This window comes from Anas platyrhynchos, chromosome 4 (assembly GCF_047663525.1).
Source record: "Anas platyrhynchos isolate ZD024472 breed Pekin duck chromosome 4, IASCAAS_PekinDuck_T2T, whole genome shotgun sequence".
NCBI classification, from domain to species: domain Eukaryota; kingdom Metazoa; phylum Chordata; class Aves; order Anseriformes; family Anatidae; genus Anas; species Anas platyrhynchos.
This window is the reverse complement of record NC_092590.1, coordinates 10,651,842-10,679,307: the sequence shown is the minus strand read 5'-3', so window position 1 is coordinate 10,679,307 and position 27,466 is coordinate 10,651,842. Positions and strand designations below refer to the sequence as shown.

Here is a 27,466-nt window from a genome sequence, read left to right as displayed (position 1 = left end):
TGACTGGAAAACAGCATTGTGTCTTCCCTCCCCAGAGCCCTGCTTTTTTTTTTTTTTTTTTTTTTTTTTTTTTTTTTTTAGCAAATAAGTTTAATGAAGATAAGAATTTGCCAGAACTGTAATAATTACTGCCCATGATGTATTAGGGATTACAGATATCCTCTCGTATGTCTTTTAACTGTTTGGAAGTCTTTTAACTGTTTGGAAGGACGGGCACTAAGAAATTTCTCTTTCACAGAGCTCATTCATCATCTAATAAAACTTCATTTCCTGTTAGATACCACATTAATATTTTTTTGGCAATCTTTTACAATATTTTCCTATTCCTGTTTCCAAGAGGCAACCAGTATGATCTCTTTAAAATTTACATGGAGAGGGATGACAATCGCTGGAGAAATCACTTACACCTGAACTTGCAGTTATGAGTGTGAAAGAGTGCTCAGGAAGCTGAGAAAACAAATAGATAAAAGGGACAGCAGCTTCAGAAAGCAACAATAAAAGTGTGTTTCATCAGTGTGTTGAACATGAGAGCCTGTGTAAGGAGTGAGTGGTGTGTACACATATGGACTTTCACGCATGCTGGATCTCCGTCAGTTCTGATCCGCATGCGGAAAAAAAAACAAGTTGCAACCTATTACTGGGGCAGCTGAAGGGACACCACAAGTAAGTCAGAGATGAAACGTGACCCAAATGCAGGAAGAAAGGTTTATTCGTCGTGCACACGAAAGACGCCGGGGTACCGACTGCGGGCGCTCATGAGGGCAGCAAGTACCACCCCGGGGTGCTCTGCGGGCTGCACTACTCATGACAAGCGCCGAGCGGCCGGCACCCGCCCGTGCACTTCCCCAGCGCCCCGCAGAGGCCACCGCGGGCCGGCGGCGTCCCCCGGCGGGGCGGAGGCGATGACGGAGAGCCGGGAGCCGCGTCCCGCTCCTCGGCTGGACGAGGAGCTGCGGACCCTGGGGTAAGCAGCGGGGGGCCGGCCGCGAAATGGCGGCCCCCGGCCCGCGGGGCGGCGGAGGGGCGAGGGGCGCCCCGCGCAAAATGGCGGCGGCGGGGTGGGGTGGGGTGAGGTAGGGTAGGGTAGGGGGGCAGCGCGGGGGTGGCAGTGCCCGCTTGGATGACAAAGCGTGGGGTTAAAAATAAACTTTATTAATAAAAAGTGGAGTTAGAAACGCTGTGGTTTGTGCTAATGAGCCCGCTTGGAGGGGCTTGGTACCCTGTTGGGTGATGGGGTCCGGGAGAGCAACAGGTGTACAGGGGATGGTGGTGCGCAGCAGGTGGGGAATAAATCCTAATTAGAAAAATCTAGAGTGCAAGCAGGCGCTTCAAATATAACCAGGGGGTTACAGCTCTTCCAGAGTGGCGCGGAGCTGTGTCAGAGCTGCTTTTTGTGTTGGTGTCCCCATGTAGGACCAGGGGATGGAGTTTTTCTGGCCGTCAGTTTACTCCTCTCAAGCCCAGAGCCCATCCTCTGGGCATCCTCAGCCCCAGTGGGCAGCCTGGCTTGGACCTTGGCCACCCCAACTCCATACCTTGCTGGGCACCTCGGGCTTTGGCAGCGAGAGGAGTGGGCGGTGGACAGCCGCCAGCCCTCTGGAAGGTGCCCTCCTCGCCCCAAAACAAAGCCCCAGGAGCAAAAGGAAGGCTGCAGGTTGCCACAGACCCCGTTCCCTCCTTGCTGCTGGCAGTCTGACATGTCTCGCCCATTTTGTCTGCTCTAGCTAGTTTTGGTTTTTACACCGGGAAGGCTTGTGTTGCTTTTTCCACGGGCAGCGTTGCTGTAGATAGGAAGAAATTGGGGCTGGTGGAGCAGCAGAGGTGGCAACCATAAAGCCAGGGAGGGAAGGGGCTGTGGTAGCGAACTGGAGGGGAGACAAAGCAGAAAAAAAAGACCAGTGATGATATTGAAAAAGCAAACAGGTTCTGGTGTCATCTCTGCATTCAAAAAGAAGAAAAAAGCAAAACTTCTGCTTGCTGGGTACTTACGGATGGGGACTGAATATTTATTTTAGGGATTAATTCACTTAGTGAAGAGGTTGGAATACAAAGGCTTGGAATTACTATCTCCATACAGCTAATAAGTTTGCATATTTGGAAGCATTTATTAATGAAGTGCCTTGCTAGCGAAGCATCTAACTTATAAAATGAAGTAAAGTCACTTTTGCAATGGTAGCCAGAGTGGGCATTATCTGCTTTCCCTGTACAATTGTAAGATTACTCTCATCCTAAAAAAAAGGCTACAGGGGAAAAAAAAAAAAAAAAGAGTTTCAGCTGCTGCAGAAAACATGATTCTAAGTTGCCAGACTTTCATTTATTTAGACTATTTTAGACTATATGGCCTGAGCTGATCTATGCCAGTGACCTATGCTCATAAATGACTTTGCTGGTTGGAAGTTCATCCTAATTGATGGTCCCATAGGACTGCAGTCTGCTTGGGTACAAGTGAGAATGGAAGACTGCAAATGAGAAAGCTACAAAGATGTTTTTTTAAAGCTGTAGCCTCGTTATTTCTGCTTTAGGGGCAAGATCTAAACTTCTAACCCTACTGCAAAATACTAAGCATTTCTTTCAGGGCAGTGTGTTGAATTAAATGAACTAAAGCTCAATAAGCAATGCCAAACAAAGACTCCCTTCAAATCATTAAATAAAACACTTCTTTTTTTGGGGGTAGTACTAAGTCCACTTTTTTTTTTTTTTACTTTTTTTTTTTTCCTAAAGAGGAAAAAATTTGTCACACACCAAACATGCTGGTGGCATGGTCTAAAAGATTTCTTAATGTAAATACTTTTTCAGTTGTAAGAAGTAAACATGTCACTCTCCAGCCCACAACATCCAATTCTCAGCCACCGCAACTTTTTTCCCTTAACCTTAGTCCCTGGTGCTATGGCAGTGATGAGTTTCCCTTACACCCCGTGTAGCATCTAGAACAAATGAGCCCCGATTCTGGTCATTGCCGTAGTAAAGACCAACAGCGAAAAAGCTCATTCAAATGAGGAGCAACTTTGACGTTCACATGCCTTTGGGAAAAAATGAAACACATTATTTTACAGCTTCTGCTTTGCTGTGCAAAAATCAAAGAAGTTGGAGAAGGTTTGAAGAAGTGTGAAATGGGAAGCACTTTTTTTAACTTTTAAGGGAAAGGAGATTGGTACCAGAATAATTTAAGAGTTTACCAGGTTAGCTGGTTATCAAAATGGAAAGTTGACAACAGGGCAGTTGGGTGTACAGTGCAAAACCTATAAGACACTCTGCTAGGTTTGGAGGACCTGGTATTCACTGAGCTTGTCTAGATTAATGCTCCTGTAATTACACTGTAGTTAGTGCATTGTTAAGAGCAATGCAGAAGGGAGAAGGAAAAAAAAAAAATCAACATACTCAAACCCCATCGTTATTTTGCTCCTGCTAGAGGTGTCACCCGTCACCAAAAATAAATAAATAAATAAAATAAAAATAAAGAAATGAGATTTAACAATCCAAATTGTTATCAGGGACAATCATAGGCACTGAGAGGTCTAGGCATATCTAATTAGATTGGGCAGTAGTTTTGCAAAGCCTCGGTATTTATAAAGAAGAACTTTCTAGCCCTTTACATCATAGCAAGTGTGATGGATTTGGCTTTTTGTTGTTATTTTAAACAATTTCTTTCAGTCGCTCAGTCTGTGGGAAGATGGCGGCTTGTTTATTTGAAGCTATCTAAACTATTTGATAGGCTTGGTGGTCAGGCAGCCAAGAGTTCAAAGTGGACATCCAGAATCCTGTCAGCTCTGTTGTTGGGGTGTTTATAGATGTAACTAATGCTGAATGCGTAGGAAGACCAAAACCAGAACGTAACTTAAAAACATGTTACCTCATTCATTATTTTTTTATCTAAATGTTCCAAAAATATTTGAAAGGGAGCCTTGAAGTTTGTCAAAAAAGACGCATCGTGATTTAAAGGAAAAGGAAACTGACTTTATGATTCTTCTCTCAAGAGCTCTCTGGCTCTTCCTGGAGTCAGCACTTTTTCCAGTTGCATTTATTGTTGTTACTCTTGCTAAAAGGACAGCCTGAGTACTGCAGAGTGAAACTCCAGTAGCCGATCACGTATAATGTCAGTTTGGGGAACTCCACGCTGTGGTTCTTTTATTTGCGCAAGTGATGAGAATGTGGAATATCTTGTCATCTCAAGTAATTACAGACTGATTTGGTAATGCACCCTTGTTCCCAACATAATACAGGTTAGGCAACGCTGATTTATTTTCTGTCTTTGAGAGGTGAAAGGAATGTGGGAAGAGGAGCCAGGTTTTTGTAGCGTTCTTTCCTTCGTAGCTCCAGCGTTGTCATCTCTTGTAGCACAGTTTTTATGTTTCTCCTGCTCCAGGTTTGACAATATAGTGACAAACAGTGTTTGTAAGACTGAGTAAGTCTAAGCATGAGCAACTTCATGCTTAGTTTTAGTAAGAGAAAAGAAATCAGACCACAGACGTGAATCAGACTATGATAACATTCGGTTCTGCGATGAGGAACTGATATGGCCAGGGCAGAGGAAATGGTCAGAATATTTTTTTTTTCTTCATCTATATCTCTAATGTAAACAAGGTCAAAATTAACTCGGCAAGAAAGTGGGCCAAAGAAATGTGTGAAGCACAGAACAAAGTCAGTTGAGAAAAAGAGGAGAGAAAATGGAAGTGAGAAGCAGAAGCTGAACTAGTGAAAGCCTGCAGATAGAAGATGTGAATTTTAAGGTTGGATACACTGAAGCCACTTCCTTATATTTCTATTTTTTAATTAATGTTCCTATGAGGTGGCACCCTTGTATTCCAGCAAAGTACTTTCCATGGGTGTGTGCTTGACTGTGACACATTGAAACTTAGTGTTTCGGTGTGACACATTGAAAGGATGTCTATTAAATACCATTTTGGTTGTCTGCCACCTATAATTCCTCTCTTAACATTTTCACCCTTTTGTAGGGTCTCTAGAGCTCTGTCAACTCGTGCAATTAAAACGTTGCCAGATCATTGCTTTCACTGACGTGATATACAAGGAGCCCTTCGTGATGGTGATAGGTAATATTGCTAGGGTTTCTGAATAGGAAAAAGAAATGGACATGTCTGATTTTGAAGTTGCTAATATGCAGCATGCAGAGACTAGAGAAACCAGCGAGGCCATTTTGTAGAGTCATTTTCGGGGTAAATGCACATGAAGAGCATCATGTCCAGCCAAAGGAGATAAATCAAGCACTGCAGTATGCTACTTCTTTAAACTAAGGACTGGAATACGTCTTTGAGGCTAGTATATAATTTCGAAGTATAAAGTAATTGAACTTGCTGTGGTAGATGATACCTTTTATATATAAAAAGGTGCAAAACCGGCCAAGATCTATCAACACCACCATAACAACAAACAGCAACCAGGGTAAATAATAGCTGCTCTGAATAATTTAGGAATGAAGTCCTACTGAGAGCACTTCTAGACCGTCTCCCCTTGACGTGTATCTCCGTTCCCTTTCAGAGCTGGATGAGAGGTGACTTAGTTTGTGGCGTTTCTGCTTGGCTCCTGCATCTCAGGCAGCCACAGTGCTGTCTGCAGGGACGCTCGCCCACGGAGAGCAAGCAGTAGTGCACCTACTGCAGCAGGGGAGGGAGCTTCAGCTGAAATTCAGCTGAATATTGAGACTCTCCTTCCCGTTTCAGAGAAGGAACTTGAAATTGCCTGAGCGTTTACAGAAGTGACCCAAAAGTACGAAGAGTATCTGACTCAATCCAGGCTGTAACTACCTGGGAACATAATCTGATAAGGACACAAAATATAAGCCCTACTGCATTTTTCTGATAGCGAGGCGTACTTCAGAGTTAAGCATCGCTTCAGACATGAGAAGCAAACGACAGTGAGAACTTGCTGTGCTCTGTGGAGCTGCTAGCTACCTGTTGTTTTTATGGAGAGGAGAAGTGAGCTTTGCCGCTGGACATGAAGCAGTTGCATATAGAAATGTCTGAGAAGAGGATTAGCCACGTCTCTCAGCACTTACCCTTATGTCAACCATGGATTTTGTGTTTCTCGTGTATTCCAATACAGTATTAATAGAAAGTTAATACATCTGATGCCAACTGCAGCTTTCTTCACCAGCCCCATGGGTGGAAAAGAAACATTTTGGAAAAATACCCATACCATATCTTTGCAAATGGCATTATTGGAAATGGCAGATGACATGCCTGATCTGTAGGGAACCTAGACATGATGTTTCAATAGCATTTTTCTTTGAAGTATTTTGGGTTATTAAAGAACAAATGCATGCTTTGGGGATGCTGTTCTTATCTGAAGAGGGAGCTTCCCACCCCAAACACTTCTGTGGTGAGAGATCTACTTATTGCATTAACTACACAGAGATCTTCAAAAAATTAATAAGTTTTCATGTCAAAGTGCCCTATCCTGGGCCTGCACCGACTGGCATATCTCTAATGGCACAGATGGCTGGTACAGATGTGGTTTGTGGTGTGTCAGCCACCACGGGGAAGTCCCGCTGGTGCGCAGATCCTGAGGAGAAGGCTGTGTGCTGTGACGGCTTTTGGCTTCCTGGGGCACCGTCTCTCTTCTGCCCCCTCCTCATCTTAACAGTGACAACAGCAGAGCCCGTCCTGTGCTGTCACTGATGAAATCTCATCTAAAGGGTGGTCTGATTTCTGAAAAAGTGTTGTTTTCCAGAGAGAAACAAAGGTAATGTCAGTATCATGTGCGCCTGCCTTAAGACATGCTGTCGATGGGCACAGCAGATGCTTCCACCCTGAAGAGCAGGAGGAATAGCATTGTACAGGAGTTTTGATAGGAGAAATAAAGTAACTGGGAAAAACAAACAAACAAACAAACAAAACACCTCCCAGAAGTTTGTACTTGAAACACAAGCACATGCAAGGCCAAGGGCAGAAGAGGCTCAGAGGCAGGGAAGGACTTTCCTCTCTCTTTCCCCCCATATTCTTCAGAGAGGTCTATGTCAGGAGTAAAAGACAATTTCTGCTCTCCTGGTGATTTTCAGTCTGGCACGTGTCAGAGTACTGAGCATACTTCCAGAATTTTTGCAGTAAATGCAAGCTCTTTAAGTTATGTCAAATAGAGCTGACTTTTTGAAGGACCTTTAGGGAGATCCCAGTATGTAAGGCTGTCGTTCAAAATGAAAATGTGGACCAGATAATTCAGCTTTTTGAAGTAGAGCTTCCTAATGACCTCAGATAGATGGGTAGTTGTAGTGTCTTTCAACTTGAACTAATTTATTGATTTAAGGAGTCAGGGAAGTAGATACAATATCTTTTCTATCTACAGTTTCCTCTTCCAGTTATCACTCAGAAGAACAAAACTTAAGGTAAGGGTGGAGGCCCTTTATAACATGCTGCTGAATGAGCCATGTCTCCCCTCCTCGATACCCACAAAGACTGAGCTTCAGGCTGCTATCTGAAAAGTTCATTTGGTATCAGTCGGCATACAATAGCTAATTCATCAAATTGTATTTATGTTTTAATCCTGCATTTTGACTGCAAATTTCAAGGAACTGGCTTCAAGATTTTTTCCAAAAAAGAAAAAAAAAAAAAAAGAAGGATTTCTCCCCCCCCCCCGAAAAATACTTAAATTCAATTGAAGTTCATCTAGCAGTATCCAACTAAAAGGTTATTAGGGTTTCTTTTTAGCCTTGTTTACTTTTATTTGTGTCATCAGATAGACTGGGTGAGGAGATCAGAAGGACCTTTTAAATGGGACCTGCTTTTATGTTATTGAAACGAATTTTGAATGACCATTTTCAGAGTGGAATAGCCAAGTAACCTGACAGTTGTTACTGACTGAGCCATCTGTGACAACAGAGGGGAAAAAATAGCTGTGTAACACAGCCACTTTGGCAGTGAAAGCTGCATTATTGCTTCACATTCACTTCTATTTTTTAAGCTGAACAAGATGACCGTGGTAATATTTGAGGGATTTTTGTCTGAGACAGCATATTTATGTGAGAAGAGTGGTGCAACCTTTGCAGCTGATTTAAATGCCCACTTTATGCCAAAGTTACTTTCCCAAGTACTCCCCCCAGGCTCTGCTACCATAGGGGCAGAATTTCATTAGTTGCTCTTGTGTGTAAAGAGGTTTAAGCAGAACATTTTATGAACTTAGGTGACATCTGTTTTAAAATCCAAATAAAAGGCTTTTTGGAAATAAGGTAACAGCACACTTATGAGCAACCTCAAACGGAACATGCCTTCTTTATGAAAATGACCACTTTTTTGACGTTTTCTGAATATATTTCTTTTGCACAGACGTGAAAGAAAAAGCATGATGACACATCCTACCCAAAACACAGCGTTGTCTTCTCAGCTGTAGATCCAGCCAACCCTGCAAGCTGCTGTGATCCTCATCCCATCAGAACAGATCTGACCTTTGACTGTTACTTGGGCAGTTAATCCCAAAGCAGATTGTGGCTGACAGGTGTTTCAGAGGATGACACTTTGATCTTTAAATACTCATTATTTTATTCTACTGTGTAGATGGTCCACAGAGCACGTCCTAGAGCCAAAGCAGCGATACTCTGCCTGTATTGAGTTTCACGTGGAGCTTGTCTTGCACAGGGTTAACAGTCTGAGGTCTCTCATAAAGCAATTTATCAACCAGCTGGCCTTTCAAGTAGGCAGCCAGCTAAATTCAGAGTTAAAACTTTGTGGGAGATGCCAAGTTCAGTGGCAACTTGTGATGAACAGATAAGGAGAAAGAGTGTATAGTTACACATCACTTCAGCTTGAAGACTGTCGTGATACAAATGCCGGAAAATGCTGTGATCCAACCTTCTGCTGGCAAACAAATTATATTTCAATAGCTGAAATAGTTATGGACTTTGACCCCAAAACTACAGGCACACACTAAGAGCCTTCTTTAGAGGAAGGGGAAGGAGAAACAGCACCACCCCCATACAAAGGAGGGGAGAAGTACCAGCGACCCTGTATTCTCTCCTTCTTCTGCACCAGAAGTCCTGGTGTGTGTATGTAGCCATTTTCCTATCTGCATACAGCATCTCTTACGGGGTTCTCACTCCAGTCTTTTATAGCTGTGGCCCTTTTTCTGTCTTCAGTCTGGGGAATGTTTCCAATGACATCCTTTTCTGCTGAAACAAATCAGGTGTTTGTATCTTGACTCATTCTGGGCAGAAACGAGGCTGTGAACAGCATTTCGTGGTCTTCATCGCAGGATTTTTTTCCACAGAATTTCGTGTGGATTCCTTGTGGATTGTTTTTGTGTTGAAAAATTAATGAATATTCACTGAATTTAAATGCAGCAAGTGTTCAGAAACATCACTGCATTCCTCAGACTACATATGGCCGAGCAGAAGTGATGGCAATATTGTCTAAATTTTCTTATCAAATTCTGTTGGTTAACCTTGCTCCTTCCCTCTGCTCCGTCCTCCAAAAAAGGTCATGCTTCAAATTAAAAATTGAAGTTTGGGTGAATCTGCTAAATTGCAGATTGTAGCAGTGCAGGTGAACTGAGTTGTGAGAAATACTGAGTTTGGGAGGAGGTTTTTATTTTAAAGTGCTGTGTGTCTGCCCCAAAAGAGAAACTATACTCAAGTGTGTAGATACAGCAGGAAGTACAGATTCTGAAATTAGAGAAGGAATCCTGCGTACCCCCTGGAATTGCTTTCACCTTCTCAGAATAGGTCTGGATATTTCTGGTTGCTTACACACGTAGAATTTGCAGGCTTCTTAGAAAGATCGAGCAAGCTATCAACTGTAAGTTGTGGAAGAACACATTTTCATTATTAAAACGAAAATGATTTTCTGAGCTTGTCAAAAGGAGGTTCCTTAAGAGGCCGAGTTTTGTGCAATCTGTGTGAGCCTGTGAGAAGAATAATGTAGAATTGTAGCAGTGTTAGTTGCAGGGCATCGTTTTTCTCTTAACTCAGCTCCATAACTCTGCAGAAGCTGTTAACTAAGAGCAGAGGTAATGATGTTTTAACCCCTTTTGTCTTCCCAGGTGGTATCACGATAATCTTACCCGACACGCAGCAGAAGCCCTGCTTCTTTCCAACGGGCAGGATGGAAGCTATCTCTTGAGGAAGAGTAATGAAAGGGAAGATTTGTATTCCCTCTCTGTAAGGTAAGGTACAGACAGAAGCGAGTTCATCTACTGCTGCATAACTGGCATTTTTCAGTCTTCACTTGCTCTGTGTTTGCATCTCATGCCTTGATATGACCTTTAGATTTCTTTCGAAGGCCCAGACTATTTTAATATATATTCCTAATGATGTAATCCTGTTGAATGACACTCTATTAGAATTTTTTTTTTAAAAAAGATCAAATGTAGTATCTGTTCTTATCAGTCTCTAGTGAACATTTAAGCTATTGCATTCATACTCATTTCTGCCTCAGATTGAGCCTCTGAACCACAGCTCAGCTGAATCACAGTAACTTTTTAAGCCAAAGTCACTCTAATAGATACAAGGATGCTAGTTATTCATGACCCTGCTAGATAGGAACAGCATTCTCCCTTGAAATTGTGACCTCCTATGTGTAGTACCAGGAGCTTTTATAATTTGGGAGCGTAGTCGCTCAGAACCCGAGGAAAGTGCACTTTGCCCATATCCTGATCCCCTGAGGTGTGAAAAGTAAATATCAGCTGTGTCACTGACTTCTGATAGAAGACACTGGAGCAAGCATGACTGTACACACACTGCTCAAGTTATTACTGTTATAGACAGCCATTTATAGAGGGACCTTGAAGGGTGCCAGACTGAGGTCTGAAGCTGATGTTACAGCACAGATATTCAGAGTAGAAATGTCTGAATTGAGTGCAAGTGTTGGAAAGAAGAATGGTAGCATGTATGTATAACAGCCTGCCTTAAAGAAGTAATTTCAGAAGAACCTGTATATTCCTAGTTAGTATTTTTTGACTGTAACATGCAACCAAACATTATTTGGAATAATCTACCCCAGTTTTATAAAAAATAAATCATGAAACTAGTTTTCAAAGGCACTCAGGAAACAACTCATCATAACAAAATGAAATTTAAGTAGTTGTTCTAATTTGAAATGAAAGCTAAAGTGTTAATGAAAATATATTTGCCATTTTAACAAATTCTAGGCTTATGACACCTAGAAAAGTCTACTTCAGGCCAGTTCCAATCTTCTTCTACTCATCTCTTGACATAAGAGTCACTTAGTACCTCACTGTATGTATGGAGTGTTCCAGACCTGAGCCTGAAGCTTGGCCTTTTACTCTGTTACATCAGTTTTGTGGTGGTACAACTCCCTTGAAATACTTATATTGATTTTAAAATACTTCATTTATCCATTTTCTACTCTAAGTTTTCCTTTGCATTTTTTGACTAATACTAAAACTTCATTTTGGCAGAAGTAATTCATTTTTGTTCTGATATACTTTGTAGAATTATTTTGGAAGTTAGAGCTGCCATTTTCTTCTCTCCTAAAATTATTTCTACAGCTTCTACTTTACTTTCTGCCTCTGAAGAAACTTCACCAGTCGTTATTGTAATTTGTGAAAGGAAACCGTGCTCAAACGTCCCTTGGGGTTTTAACTGACAGCTGTAAGAAGAACAGGGAGAGAGACTACATGCTGCCTGAAACTCCCTTCCCCAGTTAAATTAGCCAACCCTAGAAAGGAACAATGAAATAGAGTAGAAGTTACTCTCATTGCAACATGGTATTTATTGTGAAATTAAATGAAAAGATAAGAACTGTCATTATAGCAAACAGCTGTAGTGGCTATTTGGTAGATAGGGCCTCTGCACTTGACTTGCACACTTTGTATCTGAGCTGTAGGGCAAAGTACGTGAGGGTTTGATAGAGGCATGTTCTACAATATCATGTCCTGAGTACTGTTCAGTCTCCTGTGGAAGTGGCAATAAACAACAGAAAAGACAAATCCCTTTCTTCTGCAAAATTTGTCTGTGTATTTGCTACATACAGTTTCCCTGAGCCAGATTTTTCTCCAAACTCCTTTGGATGCTGGTAATATTAACAGAAGTAACTTTTTCAGAGAAGAGATACTCGCTCTAAGTGCTTCACTGACTTCTGAAGTCAAAATAAGTACCCATCCAGGAAGTGAGGCCTTGCACACTTCTCTAAATATCACCAGCTTTCATAAACAAATAATGTTGCTTCCCTGACAGGAAAAGGACCCTGGCTCTTGTTTGACAGCACCCACTGTCAGCTCCACAAAGGAGCCCTTTGCCTGAGGACAGAGACAAAGCAGACAAATTTTAAAGCCTTAGTTGTCTGAAGTTAGGCTTAATAGGGGTGCAAAAAGGATGCAGCCTGCGACTGAAAAAGCAACAAAGCGTTTTCAGTGAGATTGGGATGACACATGAAAAGTAAGGTACATTGAGTGATACGGGCACAGCATCATGACCAAAGCCAGATGAACGAGGAGCGTCATCCTGCTTTGACAGAAGGCTGGAAACCTTGTTTATAAGTCTTTTTTCTTATTGACAACAATAATTAGTTTAACTTACCTGGCCTTTCTAGGCTCTCACTATCCCTCATCTGTAAAGCAGCAATTACATTTCCTTAATAAATCTGATTCTCAGATATGTTGACTATTAGCACTTGTTAGTAATAGCAGCATTATTACTGCCAGGGCAATGATTTGCAGCCTATGATCTGATGTCCTGTAGTGGAAGCTGCTGCTTAGGGCTTTTACATGCCAGATGCCCTTGGTATTTCTGCCTTGACAACTTTTCTTTTCTGTTTTAGGGGAAAAGATTCTGTGAAGCACTTCCATGTTGAACACACAGGAAGTTCATTCAAATTTGGATTTAACGAATTTGCTAGCTTGAAGGAATTAGTCATGCACTTTGCAAATCAGCCTTTAATTGGAAGTGAAACAGGTAAGGAGAGACGTATGTTTGTATCAACGTGCTTATAGTCATGCTTCACATAGATCTGAGTAAAAGGAACTTTTGATATGTTAAAAGGTAGATCTGTTGCTGAAGTGCTCTTCTTCAGAAATTTGTGTTTGTGTTAACCTGAGGTATCCAAAATATGCCTCTTCAAAAACTCAAGTTATGATGAAGACAAACTACACGTAAACTTACTGGGTTTTTGCTATCTAGGGACATGAGCTCTTTTTGGCCTCCCAGAGAAGGCAGCATTTCAAAATATGCATGTAATGGGAGGAGCAGAACCTTCTGAAAAAAGGGCAAAACCAAAGCAGAGTTTTTTATAGTGAGGAAATAAGTGTTCATATATGGAGTTGAAATCCCCCAGTAAGAATAAGTAGAAAAAGGACCTGAAATTGTTTAGCTTCATAATTCCTCATCCAAACAAGCCTACAGTGATATGCTCCCCCCTTTTTTGTAGGAACTGTGCCCTGTATGACGTCTCCCTCTTTCTGTCTAGAGCAGATCAGTCTGCTGATTTCATTTGCTATCACAGTGATTTGTGTGGCTTTTAAGAAAGGAGAAAAACACAGGCTTCTTCAGCAGCCAGCACACTATCTGAATTAAGAGTCAAAACATTAAACTCTATTCCTACAAGTGAGATGAGCACTACCAGACTGGAATCCCACAACAAACAGCTGTGTGTTAGCATGAAAGTGACAGTTTTAACAATAAGCTGCAGATGTAAGTAGATGTAAGTAGAAGATGAGTCAAAACAGATAAGTGCCAAAAATTTTCATATCCTGCGTAGAAAGTGTATGTAAATAACTCTGAGTTGCATTAATCATACATGCAAGTGACCAATTAAATAATAGCTGCCACATGCAGTAGCTGTGACACAAATACACATTGGTGCTATGTTAACAGAAGCAGATCACAGGCATTAAATTCAAGGGTCGCTTTGCAAAATATTTTACAAAGCAATGCAGTAGTAACCTCAGTATTGCATTTAGAACAGAGTTTCTGGTGGTACCTTTTGTGCCAATAAGCAATTTTTCCTGTGAAGTCGGACATGCACCCACAGGCCTAGCTCTAAAGAGTTCAGATGACATAAAGCTTGTATTTCCCCATTCCTTCAGTACATGTGTTGCAGACAGTAGGAATTCGGGCTCCGATGTTACGTGATCTCTGTGGACAGAATCAACAGTGCTGAAGGATGGGCTCACTTGTCGCCTTAAGGCCCCCGCATCAGATTCTGCTGGCTCTGTGAAGCCTCTTTGATTTATTTAAGTTGAACACGATACAGTGCAGGAAAAAAACACTTGAACATCCCATCAAAAAATCCTTTGCCTTTTTTTTTTACGATGGATAGCAGTAGAGAGGAAGAGAGATCTGGCATTCAGGCAACATTCCTTCAGATGCAGATGTTGAAACTCTCTGGGATGACAACCAATCTCTACTAGAACAGGGAGCAGGGGCTTACTTCACTTACATCACCAGCCAGTTTATAACACAGCAAAGCGTGTACCTGTCCAAGACATGGGCTGCCAGCTTCTCCAGGAGAATACAGAAGAGTATGTGATGGTTTCCTCTGTTTTCCATTCAAGTTTTGTCTCACTGGAGCTAATTGTGTGTCTGAAGAGCTACACCAGGCTCTTTGATCACTACTTGAACGTGTAGGGCTGCAGCCCTGCAAACTGGTCAGTGGAACACAGTGGATCTTTCGTACTGGGACAGCTGCAGGATTGTGCTCCAAGGCCAACAAACCTTGTCTTGCTACAGCTTCATTTGCCACTTCAGCTTGCTGCATGGATTAACGTATTTTTCTGCAGTGTAATGTGTACACTTCCTCCTGAACTACAGATAATGAAAAGGAAGTTGAGGCTGCTGTGTTCTGTGAGATTGTTTCTTGAACAGGCAGGCTGAACCTATTTATTAATGCTGAAGAGAATATTTCCATATTTCTGTCTTTATTCAAAGGGACAAGGTCAAAACGTTATTCTTAGCTATTTAGTTTATCAGTTTTTCCTTTAAAGTATTTTGAAAACATACAGAAACATAGAGTCATTACTCAGGCAAGAAAGCAAAAGCCATTCAAACCTAGCATTTCCAGCAACTTGGCTAATTTATCTTCCTCCTTAGAAACAGATACTGTGCACAAACAGCAGAATCTTGCTGCAGGACAGCCTTTACTAGTTCTTCTATATGTTTGCCAAATGACTCCGTACAAGTATCTTTTGTGGAGAAGAAACATGGAGAGCTTACTAGAAAACAAGCATTGTGTGAAATGTTAAACTAGCCCTGCCAGTTCTGCCACGGGGATCTCCGTCTACAATGTACGTATGGTAATACTCGGAGCCTGTGCTGAGGAGTAGTTTCTGTAGGCTGGTGATGGGGTGTGTCTCAATTTCCTTTTTTTTTTTGCACAGCATTTTCTTCCTGTAAGGTCAGAGAGAATTAAACTGATCTTGACTTTTTACCTATTGCAAGCTGAACATACCGTATTTGCATACACCCATACATACACCCGTGAGCAGATTTCAGTTGGCTACTTCAGCTGTCATGGTTCCACTTCCCTGTGCAGCTCTTCACATTACAAAACATAATTTAAACCTCATTTCATATTTAAGTTACTCAAATCACCTCTGGGTTTCAAGTCCCTCCTCCTCAACAGCTAACAATTCCAGCATGAAATGGAAATGCAGCAGCATGTGGTACTCTGCGATGTTGTTTTAAAACAAGGAGATTAGAAGGTAGAGCAGATCCTGTTTTGAGGAAGTTCTTCACCGTGGTGAATAGTGAGATGGATTCACTCCTGTGAACACAGCTTTTTGCAGAAAATGGGGGAGAAAAAGAAAAGAAGAACTTATTTGGAGAATAAAAAATCACCCTAATCAGAATGTTACTAACTAGGAAGAACTATGGCAAAATAATAAAAGGTGATGGTAATACAGGCTTACTGTTTTGAGGTCTATCTGACAGATTAAAGGATTTGTGCAGCATCCAAGTGTGGGGAGTTGGCAAAACCAGGACGATTTATGACCTCATATCTTCATATCTAATATAGCATCATGCCTACCCACCCAGCCTCATGCACAGGAAGGGAATATAATATGTCCTAGGGTGAACACCAGTAAGTTTAAAAGTTTTAAAGAGGCACCATTTATTTAAAATTTTCACGGATGCTTACAAACAGATGTGATAATGTCTGTAGTCATATCTTCATGCATGCCGTGAAAGAGATGCCTGTACTTTGAAGAAAGTCACAAGGCAAATCTTTGTCAGCATTTCATCTGTAAGCATTCACTAACTATGAAATCTGTGATTCAATTCATTTATTCTGTACTACCTAGTTACTCCGTGACTGGAAAGAAGGTTCAGGCAGGATGAGACACTTACCCCTGAGGACTGCCGTCTTGTTTTTTCCCCACTTTTTTTTTTTGATGCATTGCGGGATGGTTTTAATTATCTACTACTTAGAAGAACTGAAGAGGGTTTTCACGAAAAAATCCGCGCCAAGGGATACAGGGATGAGGGAATGTATTTAAGCCAGATCCAGGTGCCCAAAAGTCATTGTTGAGTCTGTCTGAGCATGTTTGAGCAACACAGTAGAGCCAAGATGGTGACACTGGGCAAGCAAATCCAGCAATAAGTGCCTCTCTGTAGCACGGGTGAATTCTTGTAGAAGACGTCCTCCACAAAGTCTGAACTATTCAAATGGTGCAGGTTTGAAATATTTGACCAGATTTATCAACATGAGAGAGCCATTATTCCTTTTCCATTTTTAAGAAAAGGTCGAGTTCGCCGTTCCACAAGCAGGCAGCTACTGCCAGTTATTTTCTAAGACTATGTTACCAGATTACTCACTCCTGCTCTTTTTCTCTCCAGGAACCTTAATTGTGTTGAAGCATCCCTATCCATGCAAAGTGGAAGAACCATCCATCTATGAGTCTGTCCGAGTTCACACAGCAATGCAGACGGGAAGGACAGAGAGTGATCTTGTTCCAAGTGCTCCCTCAGTAAGTCACGTCTGGTGTGAGGGATGTTTGGTGGCCTGAGCTTAGTATGATTGCTGGAGCGAGCTGTGGAATAACACCAGTAATTCATCCCTTTATGGGTTCTGATATACAGGAAGTCTTTGCCAAACAAGGCAAAACAGATTTGCTAGGTACAGACAAAGCCTTTCACAACTGTTTTCTCTGAGACCCTCGATGCTGTCAGTGGGAAAACATTGTCTGCAGCTGGTCGAGGTGAGTCTGGCCATCCAAACAAAGTACATAAGAGGGTTTTAGTTCTGCATTAACTTCACTTTAAAATGCCACCTTATCACTAACATTATCAGGAATTAAAAAACAACACAGAAGATGAGCACTTCTCAAGTCTTTCTGACAAACTTGTCAGGCTGTATGCTACAATGCCTTTGTCAGGTTGCACTCTAAGCCCTGATTTTGGCAGAACTCCTTTACAGGCAGTGAGAAGTTCCTCTCTCCACAGGTGAGAGGAGGAGTACACAACAACTAAAACAAGTAATAGCTTCAGGATCTATGACATTTAGTCTCATTCAGTGAGCATGAGGATTAATTGACAGGAAGCAGTGGACCTGATTAGACAGAAACTCATTGCTCATTATTTTAGTAGCCTTCTTGGTTTGGCAGAATTCTTTTCCTCAGTTAGCAAGACCCCTTCCTAACTGGAAGGCAGGAAGAGAGCACCTCTGACTTTCTAATTCACTTAAAAAGGGAGCTTTTGAAAACAAACAAACAAAAAACATTAAAAAGACAGGCAGGAACACATTTGGAAAAGGAAACCCCAAACTGAAGTGTGGTACAACCAAATTAGTAGTAAGTGTATCTGTGTCCTGATAGGTACATTATTTGAAAGAATTTTTTTAGCATTTTCTCATTTGAATTTATTACTACTTGAGAATCATCTTATCTTACTCTATGATAAGAAGGAAGATGGCTTACTATATTCTAACACAGACTTGCACCCAAAATAGAAAGAGCAATATGACAGAGGAGAGCCTCCACCCTTTCAGCTCTAGTAAAAAGCTGTGTCATGTTAGAAGCCATGCCTTGCTGGTGTGAGAAACAAGAGAGCATCTTCATATCCACTTGGGCCATCTGCTCTGACATCTGTGACTCACTTGGACAGTAATTAGAGACTTTAAATCCCTAGTAACTCATATCTAAGTGAGACAGGTGGTTTCTCCAGAACTGTATTGCTCAAAACACAGAGGAAAGTATATTAATAACTAACTCTTGAGAGTAAAAGAGGAAGAGTTGCATTAATACAGGCTTATTAAGTCCATGAAAGAAGCACTTTGTGTCCTACAACTAACTATTCATGTCTGACTTCTACTTAGCCTTCAAAGAAACTTGGCTTGCATATAAAAGGCATTGTTTTTTCCAAGAGCAAACAGTAACCAACTCTGCAAGAATCTGGTTTCTAGAGGTCAGCAGTCTGACATGAGGTCTCTACAGAAAGTTTCAGTGACTGTCTGAGAAATCACGGGCTCCTCGAGTCGCTCATGGTACCAGTAAAACAGTTCAAAAACTAATTTTTCAGGAAGCACGTGGAATGTAACAGGTCTTTCCTCTAAAACATGTGGCTGCTTGAAAGAATAAATTTCTTGAATTTCAACAGTGATTTTTGTGGGTAATTCCACTGTCTGGTAAACCCTGGGTACTTCTGGTTATAACATGCACAGGGACAGCCAACCAAGTGTACTAAATAAAAATGAAACATAACTGCCAAGTATTTTGCTTCGTTTGGTTGACAAGATGTAGGCCAGAGGCTTGAACGGGGAGGCACGGTGTAAGATTTTGCCTCTAGAGCCAGCACAGGTCCGTGTTTATCCTGGTGTTGGATCCAGCCTCACAAGGGGAGCAGGGCACACAGGATGAGGATGGTGCAAGCAGCAAGGGAAAGGTTGCTGAGAATAGGCTGCTCCTTCACCTCATGGATGTAGGCAAAGAGGAGGACGTGGGAAATGGAAGCAGAGCTGTCTCTAACCCCGATCCCTTTCCTTCTCACTTCACAGCTTGGTACGAAAGAAGGATATTTGATAAAACAAGGCAAAATAGTCAAGGTAAGAAAACCTCTTACTCCTTGCTTCTACTCTATAACCACACACACAATAGATAGTGAATGAAGAGCTGAAATGGCTCGGCCTCAATTCCCCTACAGAGAGGAACAAATTTGTGTTTTGCTTTCCCAAGAAGCGGTGTGTTAAATTCTCACAAGGCAATTACCATCCATTCTTAATTTTTCAGAACTGGAAGACGAGGTGGTTTACATTGCATAGGAACGAACTTAAATATTTCAAAGACCAGACAGTAAGTAGCGAACACCAGTTCCACTCTTCAAATCTCTGTAGAGGCAGCTGCAACCTCCTCCTACCTCTGTCTTCTTGCATATCTATCACAGCTTACCAAGCTACAGCTTCCCATGCTGTCAGAGGGGTCAGACCTTTCAGTCAGAGTTTTGCTGATGACCTTAACGAGCAAGTTAGTAAGTTTTACAGCTAGGAAACATCTCCTGTGCTCTGGCAGTCTTACCTCGTAGTTAGACGTGCTCTTTACAGGGCATTTTTATTAGTGGCTTTCAAGCTACCAGCTCAGCTTTCACTGGTTAGTTTTGACATACAGCCTAGCGGAGAGCAGTGCTATTAAAATATTTCTGCAAATACCAGAAGTATGTTTTGCATTCCTTGATTTCATCCTTTGAGTTCAAAAGGTTGCACAGTTTACATAAACTGCTCATTTAAAAAACCTCTTTGTTAGCACTCCACCTAGCACATAGTTTCACCTATTGCATCTGGGAAAATGTTCACCCTTTCTGTTGCTGTTCCATTTTCGTCTTAAACCGAGTAAAAATGCAGGTAGAGTTTCTCTACCCTTGCAAGACCTCCAGGGCGAGTTCCTCCAGAAGTGCAGCCAAATGGTTTACCTCTGCCCAGCCCTATTTCAAGGGCCTAACAGGTTTTAAAACAACAGCATGCACCTGCCCTCTCATCCTGAACACTACCATTTATGAACAATGATGTAGTATTTGTGGGATTTGCCATCGGTGTTCCTTTCAGTTAAATCATGTTGAATTCGGCTTCCAGCATAACATTTGTAAGGGCAGCACCCCAGTTGTGGGAGCTGCTGAGGGTGTTTGAGCAGAGAGCAGCTGCCCTCTCACTTCAGCCACCTCTGATGAGGTGCTCAGCAGGGTGAGGTTGAGAGAAAACGAGTCAAAAGGACTCACACCTGGAGAGAAGGGAACTCTGAAGGGTGTGGGGCTGCAGTCACATGCATCACTGCATCCCCGCACCTTAGCACCTCCAGGCCTATCCCCAGAAAGCTAAACACACACAGCTTGAGCTGTCCTTGTGCCTTTCTCCCTACTCAGTTTCAGCCTTTCAGAGCACTTTGGAATTAATTAAATCTCCAGCAGCTGGTTAAGCCTGATAAGACTTACAACTATCTCCTTCTTGTGAGCCTCAGCTGGACACCTGATCTGTTACTGAATTTAATTTAATTCTGATTTCCTGCAGCAGTAGTTTGCTGTTTGTCCAGCTTTGAGCTTACTGCCCAGTATCTTACATTTAGCTGCATTCATCTGGCATCAGCACCGACGTTCATTTTGCTTTAGTTTGGGTTTCCAGTGCTGTACCTGTTGCCCCTACACCCAGAGAAACCTGGAGCGTGTATAAGGGTCCATGTGCATCAAAGAGGAACTGAACTAGCCTTATATTCTGTTTCCGTGTGTTCCCATTTTAAAACCACTTTATTTTCAAGGCCACAGAACCAATTCGGGCACTCGACTTAACGGAATGCTCAGCTGTGCAATTTGACTATTCCCAAGAAAGAGTCAATTGTTTCTGGTAAGTCGCTGTTCTTTCTGCACCTTGCTGGGAAGGCCCAAATAGCCGGGGGTGTTAAATGTAGCCACTGGGTGCCAGTGGCAAGAGGTTCTTTGGTTGGTGAGGAGGAAGAGGGTAGGCCTGTATATTGCGGGCACTTCTTTTCCTAAGCCTGTAAGCGTGTATAATTGCCACCTAGACTCGTGGAGCTCGGCGAGGGAGGGCCCAGCTGCTGGTTCAAATATTGCAACAGGTCGTACCGTAACTGCTTCTGTGCCTGTGTGTTTTGGGTCCACGTGGGCTGAGGCCAGCACGTCCCCGAGTTGTAAAGGAGCTCTGTCTTAACATGCACACACAATATACAGGCCAGATGGGTTGGGTTTTTGGAGGACCTGCTGGTTGTTCCAGCAATTTAAGAAATATTTCTGATTGTTTGCCTACAGCCTGGTGTTCCCACTAAGGACATACTACCTGTGCGCCAAAACCGGGATAGAAGCAGACGAGTGGATCAAAATCCTGCGATGGAAACTGGTAAGGTGATGCGTGGTGCTAAGTGCCTGTGCCTCGGGAAGCAGTGCCCTCGGTACTGCCGCAGTAAGCCCCGATATTAGAGCCTGCTAGGAGCAGTGAGGGGTGCTTGCTCTGGCTTCCAGGCCAACTAGAGCAAAATATGTAGTTTTCATGTAATGTACATGTCTGCAAACCCACTGTACATTTTTGGGATGCCCTTTGGATACTTGTTACAGAGAAGAAATGACTTACTTCCATCTTCAAATGTGTCGTAGTGTAGATAGTGGATGGTACTGAGCGTCAGCACAGACTGTGTGCTGGTCCTGAAGGAATGAAGGAAGCAATGACACGACAACGTAAAGGCTTGACAATGTTACTTCCTTTAAAAAAAAAAAAAATCAGTGTTTGGATTCAGTTTTGCAGACAAATGGTAATGGGTTGTTCTTCTGTTCTAGTCGCAGATACGGAGGCAACTGGAGCAGCGTAACTCCGCCCTCACCTCCTAGCTGCACCTCCAGCACTGCGCCCTGGGCAGCAGTCGCCTCTTTGCCAAAGGGAAAAGGCGCCTGGCTACGAGGGGACAGTTTCAAACGAGGGGACAGTTTCAAACGTCTGCCTGACTTGCGGAGGGCCTGTGCGCGTGTGCTTGCTGCACACAGATGTTTGCACACAGATTTTACAGCCCAGTGCTTCCAGGCTGTTGAGTCACACGTGGAGACTGCTGCAAAATCGCAGTGTCGGTTTGGTACGTGCAATTTACGTCCGTGGTGCACACTTGGTTCAGACACCCGTTAACTAGGCGGTCACTTCAAAACCCTGTGGTGATTGGGAGCACTCTTGAGAATTTATTCCAAGTTCCATCACTACTAACCCTCAGCAGCACGGTCTGTAACCTTGAGCCTGCTACTTAAAACCAGGCCTTCTGGAAACATTAAAGACTTCTTTTGTATGGCCTGTTTAGGGCCTAAATCAAAAGAACAGAACTTGTTACATTTCTGTAAATAATACCTAGATTACAATCCAAACAATTAAACCTAATATCTCAAGGCCCTTTTCAAGGTGATAGATGAGTAACACTTCTGGTCAAATGTATTTTTGTACAGTTTAGAGTTATCCCACAGCAATGGAACGCCACCTGCAGTTTGGTCCCTTGTGCTGCCCCTCTGAAAATGGGCTGCATTTTGTACGTTTCCCTCAGGCAGAGAATTCAGCACACAGGACAGGAGGTTTTGTCCAGAGCTGTGTTCCAGAATTAAGAGGTGCTGCTGAAATACCACAAACCTCCTGTGCTGGGCAACACGCTGCGGCAAAGGGCTGGGCATTGCTCACGCAGCGGGGCGGCAGCGTTCAGCAGCTGCCTGTAATGTCAGAAACCTGAAGAGGGGGAAAACACACTGGAAGAAAAAAAGAAAATGCAGCTTTGGGCATAGGAATAGTTTTATTTCAACTTAGAAATTCAAAGGATTTGTAAATATTTTTATACAGACTGTTTTCTGAATAAAACGTCACTATAAAACTACCACAGGTCTTCCGTATTTCTGTACTGTATCATTAAAGCTCTCAGAATACACCTGTCCTCCTTCCTGTGGTAAAGAACACCCTGGCAGCTCCAATTCGGCTACCAAGCTGTGGTGACTTTGCTTGTGGCTGGAAGCGCAGCCACCAGGTAGGATTTGGAGCTGAACGTCTCCCCTGAAGTCATCATGAAGGAGAGAAGGGGGGAGGTGAAGACACAGGATGGAGCCTCCGTGGTCTTACAAACACAGAACTTCTGCACCCAAGAACTTCTACACCCACACAGCCCAGCTGAGCTGAGTTTTCAGCCTGTGAACTCCTGGCACAACCAAGAGACCTGTTCCCGGCACAGAACAAGTGATGCAAGATGCTGTAGAGTGTTAACGGTGCAAAAGAAGAGCAGACCAGGCTCTGTCATTTAAAAATACTGATTTTTATTTATATTTACTTAGGAAAACCTAAGGGTGAATGAGCTGAGAGTGTCACCAGTGATGAACCCACACGAAACTAAGAGACATGAGAACTTCACAGACGTATTACACACAGAACAAAAAAAAAAAAAAAGAAGTGAATCACTGCTCAGGTGCTTTTATGTGGGCAACAGGAAAGCCCCTTACAGCAACACTTTTCATGGAAACAGCGTTCCTAAGGAAAGCAGGATGCAGCCGGCACCCAGGTTAGCAAGATTCTCTTACCGAAGCGTCACCACCGTCAGAAAGATGGGGCATTGGCTGATTGTACTGATTGTACTGATACCAGCACGCTGGCCCTCGCAACGCTTTCAGCCACATCTCTGATGGCACCTGAGGACAAACCGCCGCGCGCCTGGCTCCCTGTAAGGCAGGGGCCTGGGGGCCACGCGTCCGAGCCAGCAGCGCCTCGCCGGCTGGGCTCAACTCCATGGGAGCTGCGTCGTGGCCCCTCCGGTACCGCGCGACGCAAGAAGCGTGGTCTAAAGTAACACCCACCGACAAGACACTAGCAGATCGTTTCAGATTCAGTACTATGTACAATTTACTCTTACTTAGTATACTAAGGAGCTGTGGTATTTCTTCCGAGACGTGTTATTTCACTGAGGGTCGTTGGATCTTCCTGCCCACCGGGCTGCAGAGGGATGCTGCGCTCCGGCTGTACCGCCGGGCTACGAAACCTCCACGACTTGCCTCAGTTCTTCAAACAGGGGCGTGAGCTCCTTCTCCAAGCTTACAATCAGCCCTGGGAAAAGAAGATAAATGTAAATCCCATCAGGTGGCGTAACGGAGAAGCCCCTCTCCAAAACCTGCGGCTCCCTGCCCTGCCAGGTGACAGGAGGGGTTCCACTGGAGCTGTCTCCTTGGGCAGCGCGTACCTGTGTTGGCGTTGCTGCTCGCGATGAAACTCACCACCAAAGGCAAGCGGTTGAACTGCACCACCTGCAAGGACAGAGAGAGAGCGGCGTTCAGCAGCAGGGTTCACCTGATGGATGCCACGGTCACAAGCACCCGCGGGGCTTACAGCGCAGTGCAGGAAGCTGCGGGGAAGGCCTGGCATTCCCCTCCCCATGGTGTTCTCCAGTGTTACCCGCCTGAAAGCCACCCCAGCTGCCAAAGCTGCGGAGTTCTCCGTGGGAACCACTCTAACAGGAGATAACAGGAGGGCTGGCAGGACTGTTGTTTTGCAGTATGATTCAATATAGCAATGCTTTTTTCTTCCATTAATAGAGAACTTCAATCTTAAGCACACCAACAATCCAGTAGCGTCAAGAGAATCGCGGCAGCGCGCTTGTGTATGCAAACTAATTCATTCAACCATTTATTCTCCAAACAAAACAAGACACGAGGGGCTAAACAGCAGGCTGGCTTACTGCAGCCAAAACTTCAAGCTCTCAAGGCCACCAGAACAGAAGCGTGATAGGTGACAGATTCCAGGACACAAATAACCAGTTTGTGGAAGTTACGAGTATTTCAAACCTTTCCTGACGTCATATTTGCAGCAGCAAGATTAACTATGAAGCAGGCTGCTCATGCTTATTTAACTGTAAGCATCACTAATTATAAAGAAATACCCTTTGCAAAAGAACATAAACCCTTCACAGCAGACTCAGCCACATCAGTAGCACCTGCTGCTTATATCTGGTTGCTGTCTGTTCGGAAACTTCACCCTTTTCGACCAGTGACCGGTCTTCTCTTAAGTGTTTCTCAAAACTGAGAAGTTCAACAAACACTGCAGAAGTTTAGCTTAGTCAGCTTTAAGCAGTGTGACAAAGAAAACAGAAATAGCAGCCAAGAGGAAGCCTAGCGTGCTTCAAACCACGCTCTCCCCCTTACTCAGAGGAACATATGAGGAGCTCTAGTCGCCGAGAACAAGCCGCGCTGAGGTTACTCACCTGATACGTGTTGTAGTAACAGATGATGCTTTTGTTTTTAGAAAGTCCCAGTTTACTGCCCTGATCTGTCGCAAGGGCAAACGTGGACAAAAAGCCAGGTCGCAGGGCGTGTTCTGGAGCATTATCATTGGCAACTGGAACAGAACAGGAACATTTTTGCTTTTATACCCTGTGACTGCATCTCAAATCCTTGTCTTTCTCAGTGCCAAAAGCAGATCTGTGTACATGTAACACATCATCTCTGCCTCCGCAACAAGTACAGGAAAATCCTCAGGAGCAGCACATTGCTCAGCACTCTCTAAGTGACCTGCAGTCGCTACACAGCACCCTTCCCTGCCTGCCTCATCCCTCACAACGCACAGCCTGTGCCGGTGGCACTTCAGTTCCACATCCCGCACAGCAACATGGTAAATGAAGTGATTAATGGCAAATTCCAGTCATCCGAATGGAAGTGGATGAAAACGTGCAAGCGCTGCTAGTTGCTTACATAATTTGGGACACAAAGGAAAAAAAAACAAACCAATCTACCAACAACAGAAAACACTTGAATCTTTGTGTTCTTAAGTCATTTTGCCTGCGGTGTAAAAACACCTGAATCAAGGACTGCAGAGATATGATAGAAATGAGATGACTAAAAGACCAGGTATACTGTATGGTGTGTAAAAGGTGGGTTCAGGTGCCCCTCAGCACCAGCTCTGTGTCTCCAGGGGGGTGACACGAAGACATGAGCGCCTCGCACCACATCAACTCTATTCAGTAAGGAGGCATAAGAGGAAAGCCCCCCCAGCCTGCAGCTGCTGAGGGGAGCCTGGAGTAAGTTTAAACACCCGGGTGAGGAGCTTTTGAGGGAGAGGAAGCTGCTGTTACCTTTGATGACGGGCACCCCGTCCCTGTCCGACACCACGATGGCGTGAAGGCCTTCCACGCTGCGGGACACGGCGTCAGAAACACAAAAATTACCACAAAAAAGCGTATTTTTAACCAAAAAAAAAAAGGGGAAGGGGGAGGAGAAACACCCTCAACATACCTGGGCAGCTTCTTGTAGAGGAACCTCTTCAGGTCCTGCGGGGACAGAGAGCGGCGTGACAGGACCAGCACCGACACCCCCCCCCCCCCCCCCCCCCCACCTTCCCTCACCGCCCCTCAACGGCCCCCCCAACGGCCCCAACGGCCGCCCCGCTTACGTCGGCCATGTTGGGCGGCCTCCCGGCGCTGCTGCCACCTCGGCCGGCCTGCGGGACGAGAGGCGGAGCGGTCAACGCCGCGCTCCTTCCCCCCCCTACCCCCCCGCCCCGCCGCTGTGGTGCGCTCCCCTCACAGCACGGGCGGCGGCGGCCGGGCGGGACCACCGCGACCCGCGGGGGGGGGACAGGGACGGGGCCACCCCGCCCTACCTGCCGCTCCCAGCGCCTCTCTGACGTGCTGGCGGCCGGGAGCGCCGCCCCGCTACGGGGAGGCGGCGGGGCCGAAAAGAGGCGGGAGGGGAGGGCGCCTGAGGGAGGCGCTGCCCCTCGGCTCTCTGGAGCTCCTCCTTTAAACCCCGGCCTGGTTTAGTCCCTAAAGGGTGTGTGAATGTTTCACAATGTGCAAGCACGACGCTAAATGCTGAGTTTTGCCCCTTTCTCCGTCAGCCTGAACATGACCACAGGCTGTGAGGCTGGCAGGGGTTTTGCCTCCAGAGCCAACAGCCCCGCCACACGCAGCACGCCCCAGTGACACCTCTCCAGGTGTGTTTGGCACCAAGGGCGCTCCCGTGTCCCCTCCACAAACGCCGAGAAACCTGGCACCCACACCGAGCCGCTGCCACACTAAGGGGCTGCACGGTCACTCTGGAGAAGAGAAATTCGGGCGTGTTTATTCCCGTGTTTATTGCCTCCCCAAAGCATTTTGACCATACGCCAAACGTAGTGCAGATATTCACAGCCATTACACCTCGGTAGGCTCTGCTCGAGGCTTCTCAAGGAGGCCTCTGCCAGCCTGCAGGAGCCACCGAGCTTCCTCCACTGCTGCACCTGAGGCGGCACCTGAAGTACCTCAAGTAACTTACCTCAGGTATCACTTCAGGAATTCGCATAAACTAAAAGCATTTCCTAAATCCAGGCATTTGGTTTTACCGTTGCGCTTTCCCTCTGCTCTCTCCGACAGGTCTACCAGAAGGAAGGGTTACAACTACTTTGGGGATGAAAGGAAATCCATGGAGCAAGGGGCCTTACAAAACATATTCTCGCCCACCCATTTTAATCCCTTTATGGCATTCACTATAAAATTATATTAAAAACATCTATACGTTCAAGTTTTCTCTGCTGCCTTTTCAAATGCACCTGTTACATTTTAGTGATGACTTTTTTTTTTTAACCTTTTCTTGAAGAAGAATCAAGAC

At 44.2% G+C, this 27,466-nt stretch overlaps 2 protein-coding genes and 1 long non-coding RNA gene across 4 annotated transcripts; 2 read left to right on the top strand and 1 right to left on the bottom strand.

Moving 5' to 3' along the window:
- The first annotated feature begins 530 nt into the window (after positions 1-530).
- On the top strand, positions 531-22,725 carry DAPP1 (dual adaptor of phosphotyrosine and 3-phosphoinositides 1). 2 transcript variants are annotated; one of them, XM_027455933.3, is made up of 9 exons: positions 535-964; positions 9,982-10,104; positions 12,720-12,853; positions 16,733-16,863; positions 18,888-18,935; positions 19,120-19,182; positions 20,632-20,717; positions 21,140-21,227; positions 21,662-22,725. In XM_027455933.3, the coding sequence occupies exons 1-9, from the start codon at positions 675-677 to the stop codon at positions 21,710-21,712; spliced, it is 1,014 nt and encodes a 337-aa protein (XP_027311734.3). In that variant the 5' UTR covers positions 535-674; the 3' UTR covers positions 21,713-22,725. The 2 variants fall into 2 exon arrangements, with proteins under 2 accessions (XP_027311735.3, XP_027311734.3); XM_027455934.3 differs by lacking the exon at positions 19,120-19,182 and having other exon boundaries at positions 531-964.
- A 408-nt stretch (positions 22,726-23,133) lies between these two features.
- Positions 23,134-26,578, bottom strand: LAMTOR3 (late endosomal/lysosomal adaptor, MAPK and MTOR activator 3). The gene is made up of 7 exons (XM_027455935.3): positions 26,481-26,578; positions 26,271-26,318; positions 26,114-26,148; positions 25,954-26,012; positions 25,087-25,220; positions 24,070-24,133; positions 23,134-23,936 (listed from the first exon to the last, which is right to left on the bottom strand). Exons 2-7 carry the CDS (start codon positions 26,277-26,279, stop codon positions 23,863-23,865), a joined length of 375 nt encoding a protein of 124 aa, XP_027311736.1. The 5' UTR covers positions 26,280-26,318; positions 26,481-26,578; the 3' UTR covers positions 23,134-23,862.
- A 140-nt stretch (positions 26,579-26,718) lies between these two features.
- On the top strand, positions 26,719-27,368 carry LOC140002406 (uncharacterized). Its single transcript, XR_011808861.1, has 2 exons — positions 26,719-27,138; positions 27,232-27,368. It is a non-coding gene; the product is annotated as an uncharacterized lncRNA (long non-coding RNA).
- The last annotated feature ends 98 nt before the right edge of the window (positions 27,369-27,466 follow it).

Excerpts from the sequence above, each read along its gene's own strand:
- DAPP1 (XM_027455933.3), top strand. The coding sequence starts at position 675 with ATGAAACGTGACCCAAATGCAGGAAGAAAGGTTTATTCGTCGTGCACA. Across the intron at positions 16,864-18,887 it reads TTGTTCCAAGTGCTCCCTCA|CTTGGTACGAAAGAAGGATA; the intron begins GTAAGTCACGTC and ends CTCACTTCACAG. Across the intron at positions 18,936-19,119 it reads AACAAGGCAAAATAGTCAAG|AACTGGAAGACGAGGTGGTT; the intron begins GTAAGAAAACCT and ends TTAATTTTTCAG.
- LAMTOR3 (XM_027455935.3), bottom strand. Across the intron at positions 26,013-26,113 it reads CTCTACAAGAAGCTGCCCAG|CGTGGAAGGCCTTCACGCCA; the intron begins GTATGTTGAGGG and ends CGTGTCCCGCAG. Across the intron at positions 23,937-24,069 it reads GAGCAGCAACGCCAACACAG|GGCTGATTGTAAGCTTGGAG; the intron begins GTACGCGCTGCC and ends TTCTTTTCCCAG.